Source organism: Tympanuchus pallidicinctus, unplaced genomic scaffold (genome assembly GCF_026119805.1).
Source record: "Tympanuchus pallidicinctus isolate F22 unplaced genomic scaffold, pur_lepc_1.0 scaffold15, whole genome shotgun sequence".
Classification (NCBI taxonomy): Eukaryota; Metazoa; Chordata; class Aves; order Galliformes; family Phasianidae; genus Tympanuchus; species Tympanuchus pallidicinctus.
The window spans coordinates 17479422-17494495 of record NW_026294669.1 but is presented as its reverse complement, the minus strand read 5'-3'; the positions used below and the strand labels follow the sequence as shown (position 1 = coordinate 17494495).

The following is a 15074-nucleotide window of genomic DNA, read 5'->3' as shown; positions in this document are numbered from 1 at the left end:
GTTTTTTTGCTCTTCTTTGCTAGCAGAAGTTCTGATCTGAATTGATCACATATAGATGAGTCATTGCTGCTCTTAAGAGAATAGTTCTTCAAGTGCAAGATGCTGCCAGGTATCCTTCATTGCAAAGAAACCAATGTTGAGTTGCAGATTTCCTGCTATGTGTTAGGAATGTGTACTCACATAAAAAGTTAACTTTTTTTTTTTTCAGTATGTGCAGAGAAATGCTGATCTTCTATTTAACTTTATTCTCTTATTAATAATAATTAAAAAAACAAACAAACATTGGTTTCTCATTTTGTTCTTGACATTTAAAGATCCAGCTAACTTGATAATCTTGCTCAAGGGAGCTTAATCTTTTAGCGTAGAAAGATTACATTAGCATTAAATAGAGTTTGCTCCATACATGTTAAAATCTTTTCTTCTATCTTACAGTGAACCAACAACTGTGTTTTTTTTTTAATATCTTTGATATAAATGCTCCACAAGAAAAAAAAAAGTATTTCATCAGCTAATTAATTATTTTTCCATTGGGCAAAATATTGAATAGTTCAGTATCTATGTTTAGAAATGCTAAAATAAAAAATCTGAAGATATCAAAGAGAAATGAAATGTAGGGAGTGTTATGGAGAGAACAATCTTATGTGAGGACTAGAACAAGTTGCAAACTGACTTATCAGTCTATCTAACTGACTTATCTAGTCTATCACAATGACAGCACTTTGAAGACAATTTACTTATATAGTTCAATACATTTATATTAAAAAAAAAAAAAAGTTTTATGCTATGTAATGTGCCCAAGACACCACTTTCACAAGAGATTAAAATTAATACAAACAGGAGAGCTTGTAATATGTAAATACTGTCTTATGCATAAGTATTTTTAACCATTATTCAGAATTAGCTTGCTTCTTTTCCAGCAGATACTAAAGCATTTAGTTAAAATAACAACTTGTATTCATGTCTGTCTTACTCAGTCTAGCAAAAGAAAGCTACTTTGAGGTCTGAGTGGAAATTTCACAAAGTAATCCTGTGCTTTTTTTGGTATGCTGACACTGAATCAATTTGGGTATTTTTCATTGCCTTCAAGGAGGTTTTCTGTAACAAATATAAAGAATGACTGTTTTAGGTGTCTTACTTAAGTGACTCATATTTCTGAAAATGCAAATGAACAGGCAGGTAGTTTGTATTCTTTTCACATCTTTGCCTTCAATCTCACTCTGTATATTATGATGATTACTCCTTCCATTGCCTGCTAACTGCACACAGAGTCAAATTGCATTCCTAAATAAATAGAATCAAGCTGTGAACTTCTCACCTAAGCTGTTGCCTGGAATATGTAGAAAATTTTGACTTCCCAGGATCGATTCTTAAAATAATCATGTTTTTGTTTATGTATTTCTTATAGTTAATGAACTGTCTTCTCTGATGGAAGATGGACGTTACCAGGTTCTGTTAGCAAAAATTTACAGCAAAATGGAGAAGATTGACGAAGCTATCACTTCATTACTGCAGGTAAAGGGAAGACAAAAAGAAACCCTGTGAAAGCTTGCAACGTTTTTGTTTTTATTCCTCGTTTTGCTTTTATCCTGGTTTCTAATCATAATATTTTTGTGAATAAGAAAAAAGCATATAAGCCACCACTGACTGGTGTGAAATGTTAAGGTAAGTCTAAGCTTTTTTGAGCGCTGTCATCTGAATTCTAAATCAGGATTCTGGGTACCACTGTAAGGCTGCTATCATACTATGTGTTCATTGGTGTGTGGAGCATAGTTTTAGCAGAGTAGTTGAAAACAGTGTCTATTACATATTCTTGCTGAGCACTGAGCGCTATTCATAGAACAAAGAAGGATAGCTTTCAATGACTACATGTCATTTTTTTTGTAACCTTGACCATGTTATTTTTAAATAGCAACAGTAAACTGTTAATTCTGGAGTTTAATGTTACCATTCACTGAGTCTTGAAAGAGCAAATTTGGAAGGTACAGACAACATAATCCATTTAGAAGATACTTTCTCATCGCGGATCTTGAGTAAGAGGTTGGATCCTTCCCTTCCATTACAGCTCCAGTCTCAGTAGGACTAGCTGCTTGCTCATGGTATTACCTTTTGACAAAAAGTTTTCTTCCCTTTTTCATAGTGACGTTAGGAACTCCCTGTGGGTTTTACTGTTTGTTAGTTCTCCTTCCCTGCTGGGCAAAATGGTAGGGATGAAGTGTTTCAGTACAGCTACAACTTGCCAACTTCAGTTGACAGTTCAGCACAGCTCTTCAACTTACTCCTTTCCAAATGAGTGAAGCAGATCTTTTGACTCAATTTCAGCTTGAACAGAAGGGAGGGAGTCCTTTATATAGGGATTAAATAAAATTCAAGTTTAAATCAAAGAAAATTGATCAAGTGTAATAAGAATTGCGCACGGCTACTTCTTTGGCTGTCCTTTTGATCTTTTGGGGCATCTGCCTTCAACAGAGGTCTCTGGCTCCATGGTTCTATCTTCTCTTAATCACACTCTAAATGAAGAAGCTTAAAGTAAAATCTGGTAGTTGTTTGCATTTTGGCTGAGTTTTCTATACTTAATAAAAGAGTTAAGTACTTAGGCTTTGACTTCTAGCTTTTGAAGTTTTGTTTGTATGCTTAATTTTAGCCTATTTAAAGTCTATGAAGTATAGACCTTACAGTATTAGATTGACATACAGTAGAGAAGCACGTTGGGATCCCTTCTTCTTGAAGTGTTAAATGCTAGGCTGCTTTCCAGCATGTTTTTAATATGAGTTTTGAACACGGAAGGTAACTCAGGAACTCGGAAAGATGTTAGTGGTTTTGTCTTTTCTACACTCTTTTCTACACTCTTCTTTTTATTAGTTGAAGATTTTACTGTCCACGTACAAACTTGTAAAAATTGTAGCCATGTTGTTGTAAAATGAACTGTATAATATTGCTTCCTTCGAAAAAAAAAAAAAGTTGACTGATCCTTTCTTATCCTTTTCTCCATGCTAGGCTCGAGAATTACAAGCCAGAGTACTTAAACGGGCTCAGACAGAACAGCCAGATGCAGTTCCTGCACAGAAACAGTTAGCAGCTGAAATTTGTGCTGAGATTGCAAAGCATTGTACAGTTCAGCGAAACTATGAAAAAGCAATTAAATTTTACAAAGAAGCTCTTGTTCACTGTGAAACTGATAAAAAGGTCGGTTCTCCCTCTGACAACTTTGCATTTGTTTTCCTCTTCCCTTTTGATACTTAGCAATGCGTTTTTCCAGTTATCCACAGCGTAGAACTGTATTTGAAATTTCTTGTTTTTTCTATTTTCAATGATGAAAACCACAAAGGCTCTGTGTACATATTTGTTTTTTTCTGCCTTGAACTTTCTCCTTTTTGTCACTCAAAATAAAAATAGCTGTATATGTCCTCCCAATTTCAGTCTGTTTACGTAAAAGCCTCATTTGAGTGGGGATCTGTGTTCACTGAGTAGTCCATTAGTTGCCTATATGATAGGATTGCTTTTATCCTGGTTTCTAATCATAATATTTTTGTGAATAAGATAAAGTAGGACTGTCATCATGCAACAGTTGAGGATGTGTACCTCAACTGTTACATTATTACATTTACGTTCTCTAATGGTACAGTAATAATGGAGGCTGCTCCAGCTTTTCTTGTTGCCCGTCATCTGGAAAGAAATCCCAGCAACTTCAGTCAGTTCAGACAATTTCTGTCTCTGCTGTCTGTGCTCTTATAGTTCTGTCCCTACTTGGTAAGATTCTGGTTTTATTCAAAAAAATGTTGCTATTGCTGAGCAGTGATTATTGTACTGCTTCTTTTTTCCCTTTGCTGCCTCTTTCGGATTTTTGCTTTAATGTTCTTTCCTTGCTACATGGAATGATGTCTTAGCCAATCTAAGACCAAATTTCTGGCTTTTAAAAACTTGTTTCCTGCTTACAGTACTGCGGTAGATGTCCGGTTTCATTGATGTTCTTCTCTGACGTGCCACAAGCAGGCAGTTTCCTAACTAGCGTACTGCTTCACAGTCTTCTGCTGTTGTACATACAAAAACTTTCTTCAAATCACAGTTCTCATAATTAAAATTCTCACATCTGTGCTAACTCTGTATCTGTTCCATTGCTTGCTCAGTTGCCTTTCTGTTTCAGCATTAGAGTGATTGAGCCCCAAGGATGCATGCTTATGTAAATGTTGGTTTGTTAATATTTGTTCTGTGGTTGTTTCTCGTAAATGAATTCATACAGTCTTAATATGTTAGGCAGGGAAATGCAATAAAACAAGTTTCTGTTAGAATTTGTTTATACTGTGTAGCTAATCAGTGAATGTTAATGAGATATTTACTTGTTGGGACTTTGTAACTATTTGCATGTACCTTTTTTTTTTTTTTTTTCCAAGAGAATTATTCTTGCCAAAATTATTTATTCTTTGGAGCAATACTGTCTGAGCATCTGTCTTCAATTCTGCAATAACCCATTAAAGAAGAAAAGTTTTACCTTTTTTGTAGCTGGGGGAATTGAAATCAATTAAATTATTTGATTGAGAGTCTAAAGAAAACAATAGCAAGGTCTGTCTGTAGAGTAGAATTGTACAGCAGAAGATGGAATCTCAGGTAAATACATACAGAACTGAACTATCCTTCCTTAACCATACGCAATTCAAAGATTAAATATTAAATATATACATATTTATATATACAATTGTACAATTGTAATATTGTAATTGTACAGTATTTAATATTAAATATATACACAGGCAATGTTGGAACTGGCACGTTTGTATCTTGCACAAGACGATAGTGACGCCTGTCAGCATCAGTGTTCCTTGTTACTGAGGAATGAGCAAGATAACGAAGCAGCAACGATGGTAATGTACTGGTATACTAATTCTGTATTAGAAGTTTTTTGAAGTTTGTGTGTCTGCAATGTGATGAATTCATAAAATACGACACTTAGAACCGTTTCAGGAATGTGAGCAAATCTATTGCAACAAAATATTGTTTCTGTCTATGGTGGATGTTGATTCAGTGTTAAATTTCTGGCAACCTTACCTTCATTTTATCTCAATACAAAATGTGTGCTTAATATACCACATGTGGAGAAAAAGTGGTAGTTGTACAATTGGCTGATGTGACTTAATTGCACGTTCTATTAACAGTTATCAGATGAGCAGAAAAGAAGTTAATTTACTTTTCCATCACGTTAATACTTCAGCAAGCATTGTAGGAAGCAGGGGAAAAAAAAAAACAACCCTCCTCCTCCAAAACAAACCAACCAAACAAAACCACCTTCCAGAAGGAAAGAACTGCGTACTTAAGTTGTTTTTACGTCCTTATAGAATCACTGTTAACTGTATTCCTTCTTAACCTTTTTAAGTCAGTGCAACAGATTCTTTCTGTGTGGCTTGTATGCCTATTGGCTTACGAGACAGCTCAAAAGACTGAGCAATTTTTGTTTTAACACTTAAGGAGCAAGATGATTTTAAGATTGGAATAAGTTACATCAGGTTACATCTGGAATTTATCCTAGTATAGTGCAAGACCAGGGGTAATAACATTCCAATTACATTTTGTTAAATCTACTCTTTAGTAATGCCTCTTGGGGGAAAGAAACTGAAATAAGAGCTGGATTTACTTTCTCTGCTGATGTGGGCTATGTGTTTCTTTTTCCTTAACTTTGAGGTAGTTTGCTTTTCTATCTGCTTAATATGCATTTCTGGGAAATAGAAGTATTCAAGTGAAAACAAAACATCTTTGATTGGTACGTTGTAATGTTTTATTCTCTCTTGCTGTCTATCTTAAATGAAAAACTGAGAAGTGAATCTGCTTGTTGTTATTTTGTGTGTCTGTATAAGGTGTTTATTCTCCAGAGATTAGTGGGGAAAAAACTATGTTTACTTTTTGTCACAAATTCATGCAGCACTTTAAACCTATGTTTTCTGCCCTTAGTTTTAAAGAACTTGAGTTAATTTTAAAACACAGTTTATAAGGTTTTGTTTTGTTTTCTCTGAATTGGTCAATGCTGTAGATGATGGCTGACCTTATGTTCAGGAAGCAAGACTATGAACAAGCAGTCTTTCATTTCCAGCAGCTCCTCGAACGCAAGCCAGGTGAATGTTCAGTAGTGGTATTTTTAACTCTTTGGTACTGACATCTAATGAAAGAGAGGTACAAATAGCTAAAAAATGCTTTGTTATGTGCTAGTTATAATGCAAATAAAACAAAGACCACCACTATCTATAAAAACATAAAGCTATTGTTAGGAAAGATGTGCAAATAACTTCTCTCAGATGTAATAATTTACACTGCTGCAATGCAATGTGCATTGTTTAACTTCAGCCAAATACAGTGTTATTTATTTGTAAGCATAAAGCACTTTTTCTTGTATTTATATAAATGCACAAACACAAGCCTGGAAATTTATTTCTGGGCAAATAAAATTATAGATGATTAAAGGCTATGACCAGACAGAAATGTATTTAAATAATACTTCAATGAATGTCAAGCTTTCTATGAGTCTTTGTGTGAAATGAGCTGTGAGAGTACAAAAATGTTTTTGAGAACTCTTAAAAGTGAGGCACAATTGTACTTACCTTTGTACAGTCTATTTAGGAGTTTTGCAGAGGTATCACTTTGTCTTTTATCTGACATTGTTTTATAACATGACTCATATTACACTGTATCATTTTTGTGTGTGAAAAACAATGCAGGGTCTTCATCTCTAAATCTGTTCACAGTGCAAGTGACTAAACTGATGATGTCCTGTTTATTTATTTATTCAGATAACTATGCCACTCTCTCGCGATTAATTGATCTGTTAAGAAGAGCTGGGAAACTAGAAGAAGTCCCAAGTTTTCTTTTAATGGCTGAAAAACATTCTTCCAGAGCAAAGCTTGAACCAGGCTTTCACTACTGCAAGGGACTGTATCTCTGGTACTTGCTGTTAAAATAAAGTTTATATGATGCAGTGCACGGTTAAATTAATTTTCTTACCTGTTATCATTTGTAGGTGCTACTTACGTTGTGTTAAGTATTCTAGCAGTACTTCACTTTATTTAGTTAATGGGATTTAAGGAAGGGTTTCTTTGTCTCTTCTGTAATACTTTGCAACGAACTCTTCAGAGAAAAGCTGTTTTATCTCACATGTGGCTTTCATATTTTGTTTAGTAACGAAGGATATTCTTTCTGGTTCAATGATGTAAAGCTTTGAAATTTTAGAATTTCCCAGATTTTTTTTTTTTAATCTGCAAAAGCCTGTTCCTTGCAGTAGCACATTTGCTTCTCAAAACTTGTGTTACTGGTGTGTGTAAATATGTGAGCTGTTTTTTAAATGCTTGGGTTTTAGGTACAACTTGGGGCAGCCAATTATACTTGCCCAACTCTGAGTAGTGTAATTATCTGTGTAGGTATACAGGTGAACCAAATGATGCACTCCGCCATTTTAATAAAGCTCGAAAGGACAATGACTGGGGACAGAATGCAGTCTACAACATGATTGAAATTTGTTTGAACCCAGATAATGAAACTATAGGTGGTGAAGTCTTTGAAAATCTGGATGCTGACACAGGGTAAGCAAATGAAGTAAATATTGCTTGGGTTATTCTATTATCACACTCCTTTACCCCTTAATGATGTTTCTTGATCATGTAAATTGCTAGAATTTTGGGCTCACCTAATGCTTTGAGTATTCTGCCTACAAGATGAGAAACAATTCTGAACCGAAAAATAAATCATTGTTAAGCAGAAAGTGTAGGAGATTTTATCTGGAATCCTAGCACTTGAAGTTTTGGTTATAGACAGATTAGACCTGTCATTGTTACAGGAGAGAATGTAGAATGCCTGTATAACAGATGCGTGCCTTTATCACATTATTATGGACCCTGTACACACTTGTAATTTATTTGATGTATAAAAATGTAATCTTATATATAAAGGTAAATGTTCAAAGTGTTTTGTTTTTTGTTTTTTGTTTTTTTTACAAATGGCTTATGGTAACAGTAATTCGACAGAGAAGCAGGAGTCTGTGCAGTTGGCTGTAAGAACAGCAGAAAATCTTCTGAAGGAACTCAAGCCTCAGACCATTCAGGGTCACATTCAGCTGCAAATCATGGAAAATTATTGTCTCATGGCAACCAAACAGAAATCAAATGTCGAACGAGCACTGAACACTTTCACTGAAATAGTAGTGGCTGAGGTTAGTAACTTGTCTCATTTCCACAGTTTTCTCCCTTACATTTACTAGGACTATATAATTAGTCTCGTAGGTCATATTAGGTATTATGTAAACTAATTAGAGTATTTTATATGAAATGTGCAAAGAAGCTTGCACTGAAATAACATATTTAAGAAATCGTGCATTGAGTTGAAAACTTAGACCTCAACTGTATGCTGATGTTGTCTGCTATTGAAGTGTGTATTGGCTTTTGGTTTGAGTTCTTGGGTTTGTTTAAGTTTCAGTTGTTTTTTAACCCTGGGAGGCAGCTAAGCACCACACAGCCACTTACTGACCCGCTGTGGCAGGTTGAGAGAGAGATTCAGTAAGATAAAAGCACAGGAACTCACAAATAAAGTTAGTTCACTAGGTAGAGCAGAAATATCTGTGGATACTTCCTGAGCATGGGTGCAGTTGTCTTGAGCTCAGACCTGTATTCAGTCTCTTAAATATTTAACCTTATGGTTGCTATTGTAAGAATAATTGTTGTACTAGATGAAAAGCACATTTATAAGGTTGGATGTTGTGTCTTTAGTTCCTGCGATTTAGCTTTTAATTGAACTTCCTGATGCCTTATCTTATTACTTAAAAAAAAATAAAAATTGTTTCTTTAAAGTGAAAAATTGAAAATCACCAAGTAGTTACTATGCTTTTTTCTGCAGAAAGATCACATACCAGCACTTCTGGGAATGGCTACAGCCTACATGATCTTGAAACAGACTCCACGAGCTAGAAATCATTTAAAACGGATTTCAAAAATGAACTGGAATCCCATTGATGCAGAGGAGTTTGAAAAGAGTTGGCTTCTGCTTGCAGACATATATATTCAGTCTTCAAAATATGATACAGCAGGTGAATTATTGAAACGATGCCTTCGGCATAACAAGGTAAGTGATTGCATATTATAAATAACCTTTTTATTTTAATTCTCATTTATATCTCAAATAATTCTCTTAATTATTTCTCATCTGAAGCATGGAACAGACATGGCACGGGCACAGATCTTAGTTCTGATGGTGTTTTTTTTTTTTTTCTTGTTCTGTCCTTTTTTGCTAATGAAATTGTTCTGTCTCTACATTTTACTCTCTTTCATCTGGAACACATCTTGTAATACAGTATATGTTATACAAGATTAGGATACTGCTTATACTCTGCAGATTTGGTTTAGGAAGAAGCTTGATAGTGTTTCTTTTCCTTGATTCGTGAATACAAGGAGGTACAGTATATAATTCAGTCTCATTTCTGAAACCTGCCTGAGAGCTTCCCTTTTTCAAACTTATACTCTTCTTATTTCTTTGTTTGAAATTAAGGAATAGGTAGTACAACACCTCTTAGTGTACTTGTATTGTGCACATCTGCAGATACGGCTCTTGAAACTGAATACATCCTATTTTATTTCTGTAGAAAATGAGCTATAATTTAGTTAAGAAAAAATTCTACCATGAAGGACATTTACTCACTTGTCTGGACAGCCAGTGGAAGTGGCATAATTCATACCATGTCAGAGTAAATATGACTCATTTCTCTAAATATGACACATCTTTAAATAGGTGGTCTGAGCATGGCTGTGCCACAAGTTACACGTTGTTGTAGAAATTCCCCAGCAGCTCAACGAACTTAGACTATGCTAGCCTGCCAAATTGCTTCTTTTCTTTTAAAAGGCTTGAAATGCCTTTTGGAGAAAAGTTAGCAATTTAGAAATCTGAAGCTCCTTATCAAAACAGCAGAGTAAATCTGACTTTTCTCTAATCTGCACGTAAAGAAGGCAAGCAGGGGGTGTACCATACAAATAGGTGCTGTTTTACATTTTTCCATGTATCCTGCAAGTTGTTATATTTCATTAGATTGAGAAAACTCATTATTGAGATTTATTATTTATTACTTACTTATTGATTTATTATTCTTAGGGTTGTTTTTAGCAATCAGTACTTACTGTTGTGGATATGTATGTACAATGTAAGTAAACACATTGAGTGAACACTTCAGAAGTCTAGTATCTTGTAATAAGGTTTTCTTTCAGTCTGAAAGTGTTAGGTTTGGTCAATAAACTAATAATAATGATATTCTCAGCACTTTTTGTTAAATTGGAGTTTCTTACCAATTTCTTCTCTTGATTTTTTTTTTTTTTTTTTTTTTTTTTTTTAATCACAAATGAGAGAAAGTATATTTTTATTCTGGTCCCAGGAGCATTCCTCTGCTGTTTGTCCCATGTGCTGTGATTTAAAACCTCTTAATTCTTGCTCTGCCTTTGTAAGCAGGGTGCATATATTCATAAAAGTTTAAATTTTTCTACTGAAGTATTTTAACTGTTGTCAACATGATAAAATGAGCTGTTTGCAGTAAAGCCATGTGGTAGTTTGGACTTGTGTTTATTTTCACAATTTTTTCTGCTTCATTTACTAAATTCTTGTATAAATTATTAAATCTTTTCTACTAATTTTTACTGCAGTTAGATTGATGCGTATGTTTGTGTGATAATAATTACAACTGTTATTTTCATCTAGTACTTCTGGAACTTGTTTCTTGGTTCCTTTTAAGTTCCCACTTGGAATTACAGAAAATGAAATATTTAATGTTTGATGTTCTCTTCAGGATATTTTTGAATGCCTTTTGTTTTAAATGGAAAGCTGTAATGTATGAAAGTTTTCAAAATTAAGGCTATGGAAATATTTAGTGAAGAAAAAGTGAGACTATCTGTGGAAGATACAGCAGTTCCTGGCTGGACTTGAAATGCTTTCCATAGGATTATTATTTCAGAAGTATCTGCAGGGCTTCTGGAGGCACCGAACATTTTTGGAGTAATTGTAGTGTCCTCTGTGATGAACTCTATATTTGACTCGGGATGACTTATGAAGTCATTGCAAGACTCTTTGTAAATGATTTTAAATTAAGACTATCTTGTCATCAAAACTAGTACAAGTATCACTTAAGCTTTCTAGTTGTAGAGATTTGAAGTATTTCAGCAATTAAATGTTGATACCTAAATAAAGTCTTGTATGAATTATATTTTGCAGTCCTGTTGCAAGGCTTATGAGTACATGGGATACATAATGGAAAAGGAACAGGCGTACAAGGATGCAGCAATAAATTATGAGATGGCGTGGAGATATGGAAACCAATCAAATCCAACCATAGGCATGTTTGTATAATGTGTATATATACGATGCACTACAGTAGGAATGAATAACTCTACCCTTTACTGGAAAGACTATATTTCTCTTTCCATAGTGAGAATATTGCTGGTTTTTCTTTACTTTAGAGCCACACTGTCTAAGGATCTACTTAAGTCATTTGGAAAGCTCCCATAACAGAACATAGCTGTTCTATGTTAACTAAGAAAATTTCAGCTTACTCTTTTTAGTGCAAGGTTAGATCTACAGCTCTTTTGGTTTGCTCTAATATGCTGTCTTGAAATATGGTGTTCAATAATATTTCAATAATACAGCCTCTACTGGCTGTAGTAGAGAATTGTTTATACCTCTTCTGTATCTAGTGTTGGCAGATCACTTAAAATTTCATTACTCTGTTTTGATAATCAGACAAATTTGAAGATTTTCTTTTTAATTGTTTAAAGGGCTGTAAATATTTGCTTTAAAATTAATGGCTAACTGAAAACTTGATAGTATTCAATTTGCAGTTTGGATGGTTAATTGAAGCCCAAGATGGGCTGTTACATTTGTGGACTATTTGAAGTAGGAAACCCTTTATAAAATTTAGGTTAAAATGTCCTTTCTTACTCAACACTTAGTCTTGTCTCTACGTCCTGAGGCTGGTGGTTTACATAAATTTTATTCCCAGTTTTGGACTATCTAGTGGCCCCTCAGAAAAGCATGCTGCTTGTAATCTGTAGTCTCTTTTTTCCCTGGCTTTAGGGAGAGAAGGTCTGTGGTGTCATCTGGAAAACCAATGTTGTTTTTTGTGGGTTTGGTGGTTGTTTTATTTATTTATTTATTAGAAAATTCTGTAGCTGTTACGGTTATGAACTCCCATGTTTTGTTTCTCTAACTGTAACACTTAAGGCTGCAATGATTTGGTTCGTGATTTTATTCCATGTGACCTGTGGATCAGTGTTTTGTTGATTATAGAATCACAGAGTGGTTTGGGTTGGGAAGGACCTTAAAGACCATCCAGTTTCAGTCCCCCTGCCATGGGCAGGGGCACCTCAGTATACCCTGGACTGGGACTTCTCTGTCCAGGCTGATATATTTGAGCTATACTTCTTACCTTTCAAAACCTCAGTGTTGATGTGTTCTGCAGGGCCTAACTATTCCTCATGACAGATTTTTATTAGTGGTCTGGTCACTGTGAAACAGAAAAGCATTTTAATTCCTGGGTTCGTTTCTACATCTGTGACTTTTTTTTGTCCTTTAATAATGTAATCATTTATTTTCTTTGTAAAAGAATGATGTATTGTAGATCAGAAACTCTGATGAGAAGCTCTGTACGGTGCTACATTCATTGAAAGAGGACAGCCATTATGTGTTCCCTGGAGGAAAACTTGCTCTCTAGAATGTCTCCTTTTGATTCCAGTGCAGCTGTCTATCAGTGTGTAAAGACATTCACATGCTACTTAAAGTGTAATTACTTAAATAGTAATTTTTACAGGCTTAGATAAGGGAGAACCAGAAAACAAATATATTAGCCATAGAAACACATGGTGACCAAATTGAACTTAAATGTGATATTTTACTTATTTAATACAGATATTGAAGCTATCACCTTCTTTTCCCCTCCTCTTTTTACTTACAGGATACAAGTTGGCTTTCAATTACCTGAAAGGAAAGAGATATGTTGATGCAATTACTATTTGTCATAAGGTACAATTTGTACTTAATGCTCTCTCTGCTGTAATAACTTTTGTTTTACGTAATGATCCTTCTTTTGTTGTATCAGTTATTTTTCTGATATTATTAAGTTTAACTGTGTACAGGATACTTAATTTGCTTTATCCTGAGCTTTCTGTCCATCTGGTAAATAAGAGATGAAGTAGCTGGCTGGCATATGTGAAAGCATGTTCAAGTGGCAGTGCCTTCTCTTTCTGTGGTTGCTGCTTGGTAAATCCATATGGAGCTGTAGCTGAAGACAGTACTAAAATGCTTGTATTGGAAGAACTGTTAGAAAATACTTCTGCCTGTGTGGTGCAAATATATCTAGATGTCGAATTATAGAGCTACAATTCTAGAGCCAGAGTGGACATAATGATAGAATGAATAATTAAATTTGCTGATTTTGGGGGGGAAATTTAAGAGTACTGGAAAGATTAACTTGAATGGAAGAGGAGGGAATTGCATGCCCTTTGACCCTTGCACTTTTGCCAGTTACGAGGTGGTGGGAAGGGAAAGCAACGTCTAAAATTGATCTTGACCAACTCTGTAGTCTTTCATTACAGATATTTCTGCATTCTTACAAGGAACTTATCACAGTATTCAAAATGCTAGAATGTGTAAGCTCATCAATGAGGCAATAACCACACAAGTATTCTTTCCTTTTAGATGCAGAACTTTCTACAGTGGAGGGTTGTTTTTTTTGTCTTTCGACAGGTCCTTGAAGCACATCCAAACTATCCAAAGATCAGGAAGGAAATACTTGACAAGGCCCGTGCATCATTAAGAACATAACTTTTTTTTTTTTTTAAACTGATTGACTTATTAGTATAAGGTGCCTTCAGAAACTATTGCAGTGACAATGTCAGCACGAATGTATGGTGAATATGATTGATTTGCATTGAATTAGAGGTCTGGATTATTTTCAGGAAAAGTCTGCAGCCCTGGAAGGAATTGTAGCTATTCTGCAGAAAATACTGCTTGCATGTATGGTACAAAAAATATCCAGAAATAAAAAATAACAAAGATAAAGACCACGAGCATCTCTATAGAATACTGCCCAAGTGCATTTCAGATAAACACACAACTTTGATTCTAGTGTCTGACTTACTGGAGGTACATTTTCAATCTATTTTTCAAAGTTACACGTGTAGTCCACAATGTACATAGCAAGTATTCTGTACAACTGTGTATTTTTAAGAAAAGTAATAAAATAATTCTAAATACAAATGCATAATACTAAATACATAATTCTAAATACAAATACTAAATACAGCAGTCTCTTTCCAGATAAATGCTATGTAGGAGGTAGTGCACTCTTCTATTCTGTGTCCCAGCACTGTCAGTATGTTTTAGGGAATATAATGCAGTATTTTTTTTGTTCATTTGAAATAGTGCTCAACAGCCTGTCCAGACGAGCGCAGGCATTGTCTTTGTTTATTGTTAAGATGCTAGATCTTGATTTAAGAAATCTGCCTATTCATGATTTCATTTGTTTTTATTTTTACATATGCTGCAAATACACTATTTTTCAAAGATTAAAGAAGTCATATGCATTATTCTTGATGAAACTTCCATTTTTAATGAAACACTAATGTGTAAAGTTAAGATTCTTATATAAATATCCGTTAAATATTTAACAGTTGTACAGATTTTTACATGATATTTTTTTCTACTCATGGTGTATTACAGGCTTTCATGGAGATGAATATTTGTCATGTTTAATTTGGAGTGTTTAGTCTTGCATCTTGCATGTATCATGGTTGTGGATCTGTAAGGGATTGGTAGCATGCTGTGAATGAAAGAACAACTTAACATTGACAACTCAGCATTAAAGGTACATGAAATACTGTTTGAAATTGTGTGTAATCTTCCTTTCTGTAACTGGGTGCAATGTCTTGGGTAACTTACAGCCTTGTTTCCTAAACAGATCGATATGTATCCTGAATGCAGCGATGCTACCTACTGGGGGTTTCTAGATCCTGCATTCAAGGAAGTTCTGAGCTTTTGGTCAGCCAAAATAAAATTAATGGAAACTAACAGGTAACAGG

At 34.5% G+C, this 15074-nt stretch overlaps 1 protein-coding gene and 1 long non-coding RNA gene across 2 annotated transcripts in view; both read left to right on the top strand.

Moving 5' to 3' along the window:
• TTC21B (tetratricopeptide repeat domain 21B) overlaps nucleotides 1-14253 on the top strand; it is a 31256-nt gene extending 17003 nt beyond the window's left edge. Inside the window, exons 19-29 of the mRNA XM_052675691.1 lie at nucleotides 1406-1512; nucleotides 2995-3183; nucleotides 4746-4856; nucleotides 6017-6098; nucleotides 6771-6921; nucleotides 7395-7556; nucleotides 7987-8182; nucleotides 8863-9087; nucleotides 11215-11335; nucleotides 12950-13017; nucleotides 13741-14253. Coding sequence (XP_052531651.1) covers nucleotides 1406-1512; nucleotides 2995-3183; nucleotides 4746-4856; nucleotides 6017-6098; nucleotides 6771-6921; nucleotides 7395-7556; nucleotides 7987-8182; nucleotides 8863-9087; nucleotides 11215-11335; nucleotides 12950-13017; nucleotides 13741-13818 — 1490 coding nt within the window. The 3' untranslated portion in view covers nucleotides 13819-14253. The remainder of the gene's footprint in view (nucleotides 1-1405; nucleotides 1513-2994; nucleotides 3184-4745; nucleotides 4857-6016; nucleotides 6099-6770; nucleotides 6922-7394; nucleotides 7557-7986; nucleotides 8183-8862; nucleotides 9088-11214; nucleotides 11336-12949; nucleotides 13018-13740) is intronic.
• Nucleotides 14254-14296: 43 nt separating this feature from the next.
• Nucleotides 14297-15063, top strand: LOC128076928 (uncharacterized). Its single transcript, XR_008204732.1, has 2 exons — nucleotides 14297-14860; nucleotides 14954-15063. It is a non-coding gene; the product is annotated as an uncharacterized LOC128076928 (long non-coding RNA).
• The last annotated feature ends 11 nt before the right edge of the window (nucleotides 15064-15074 follow it).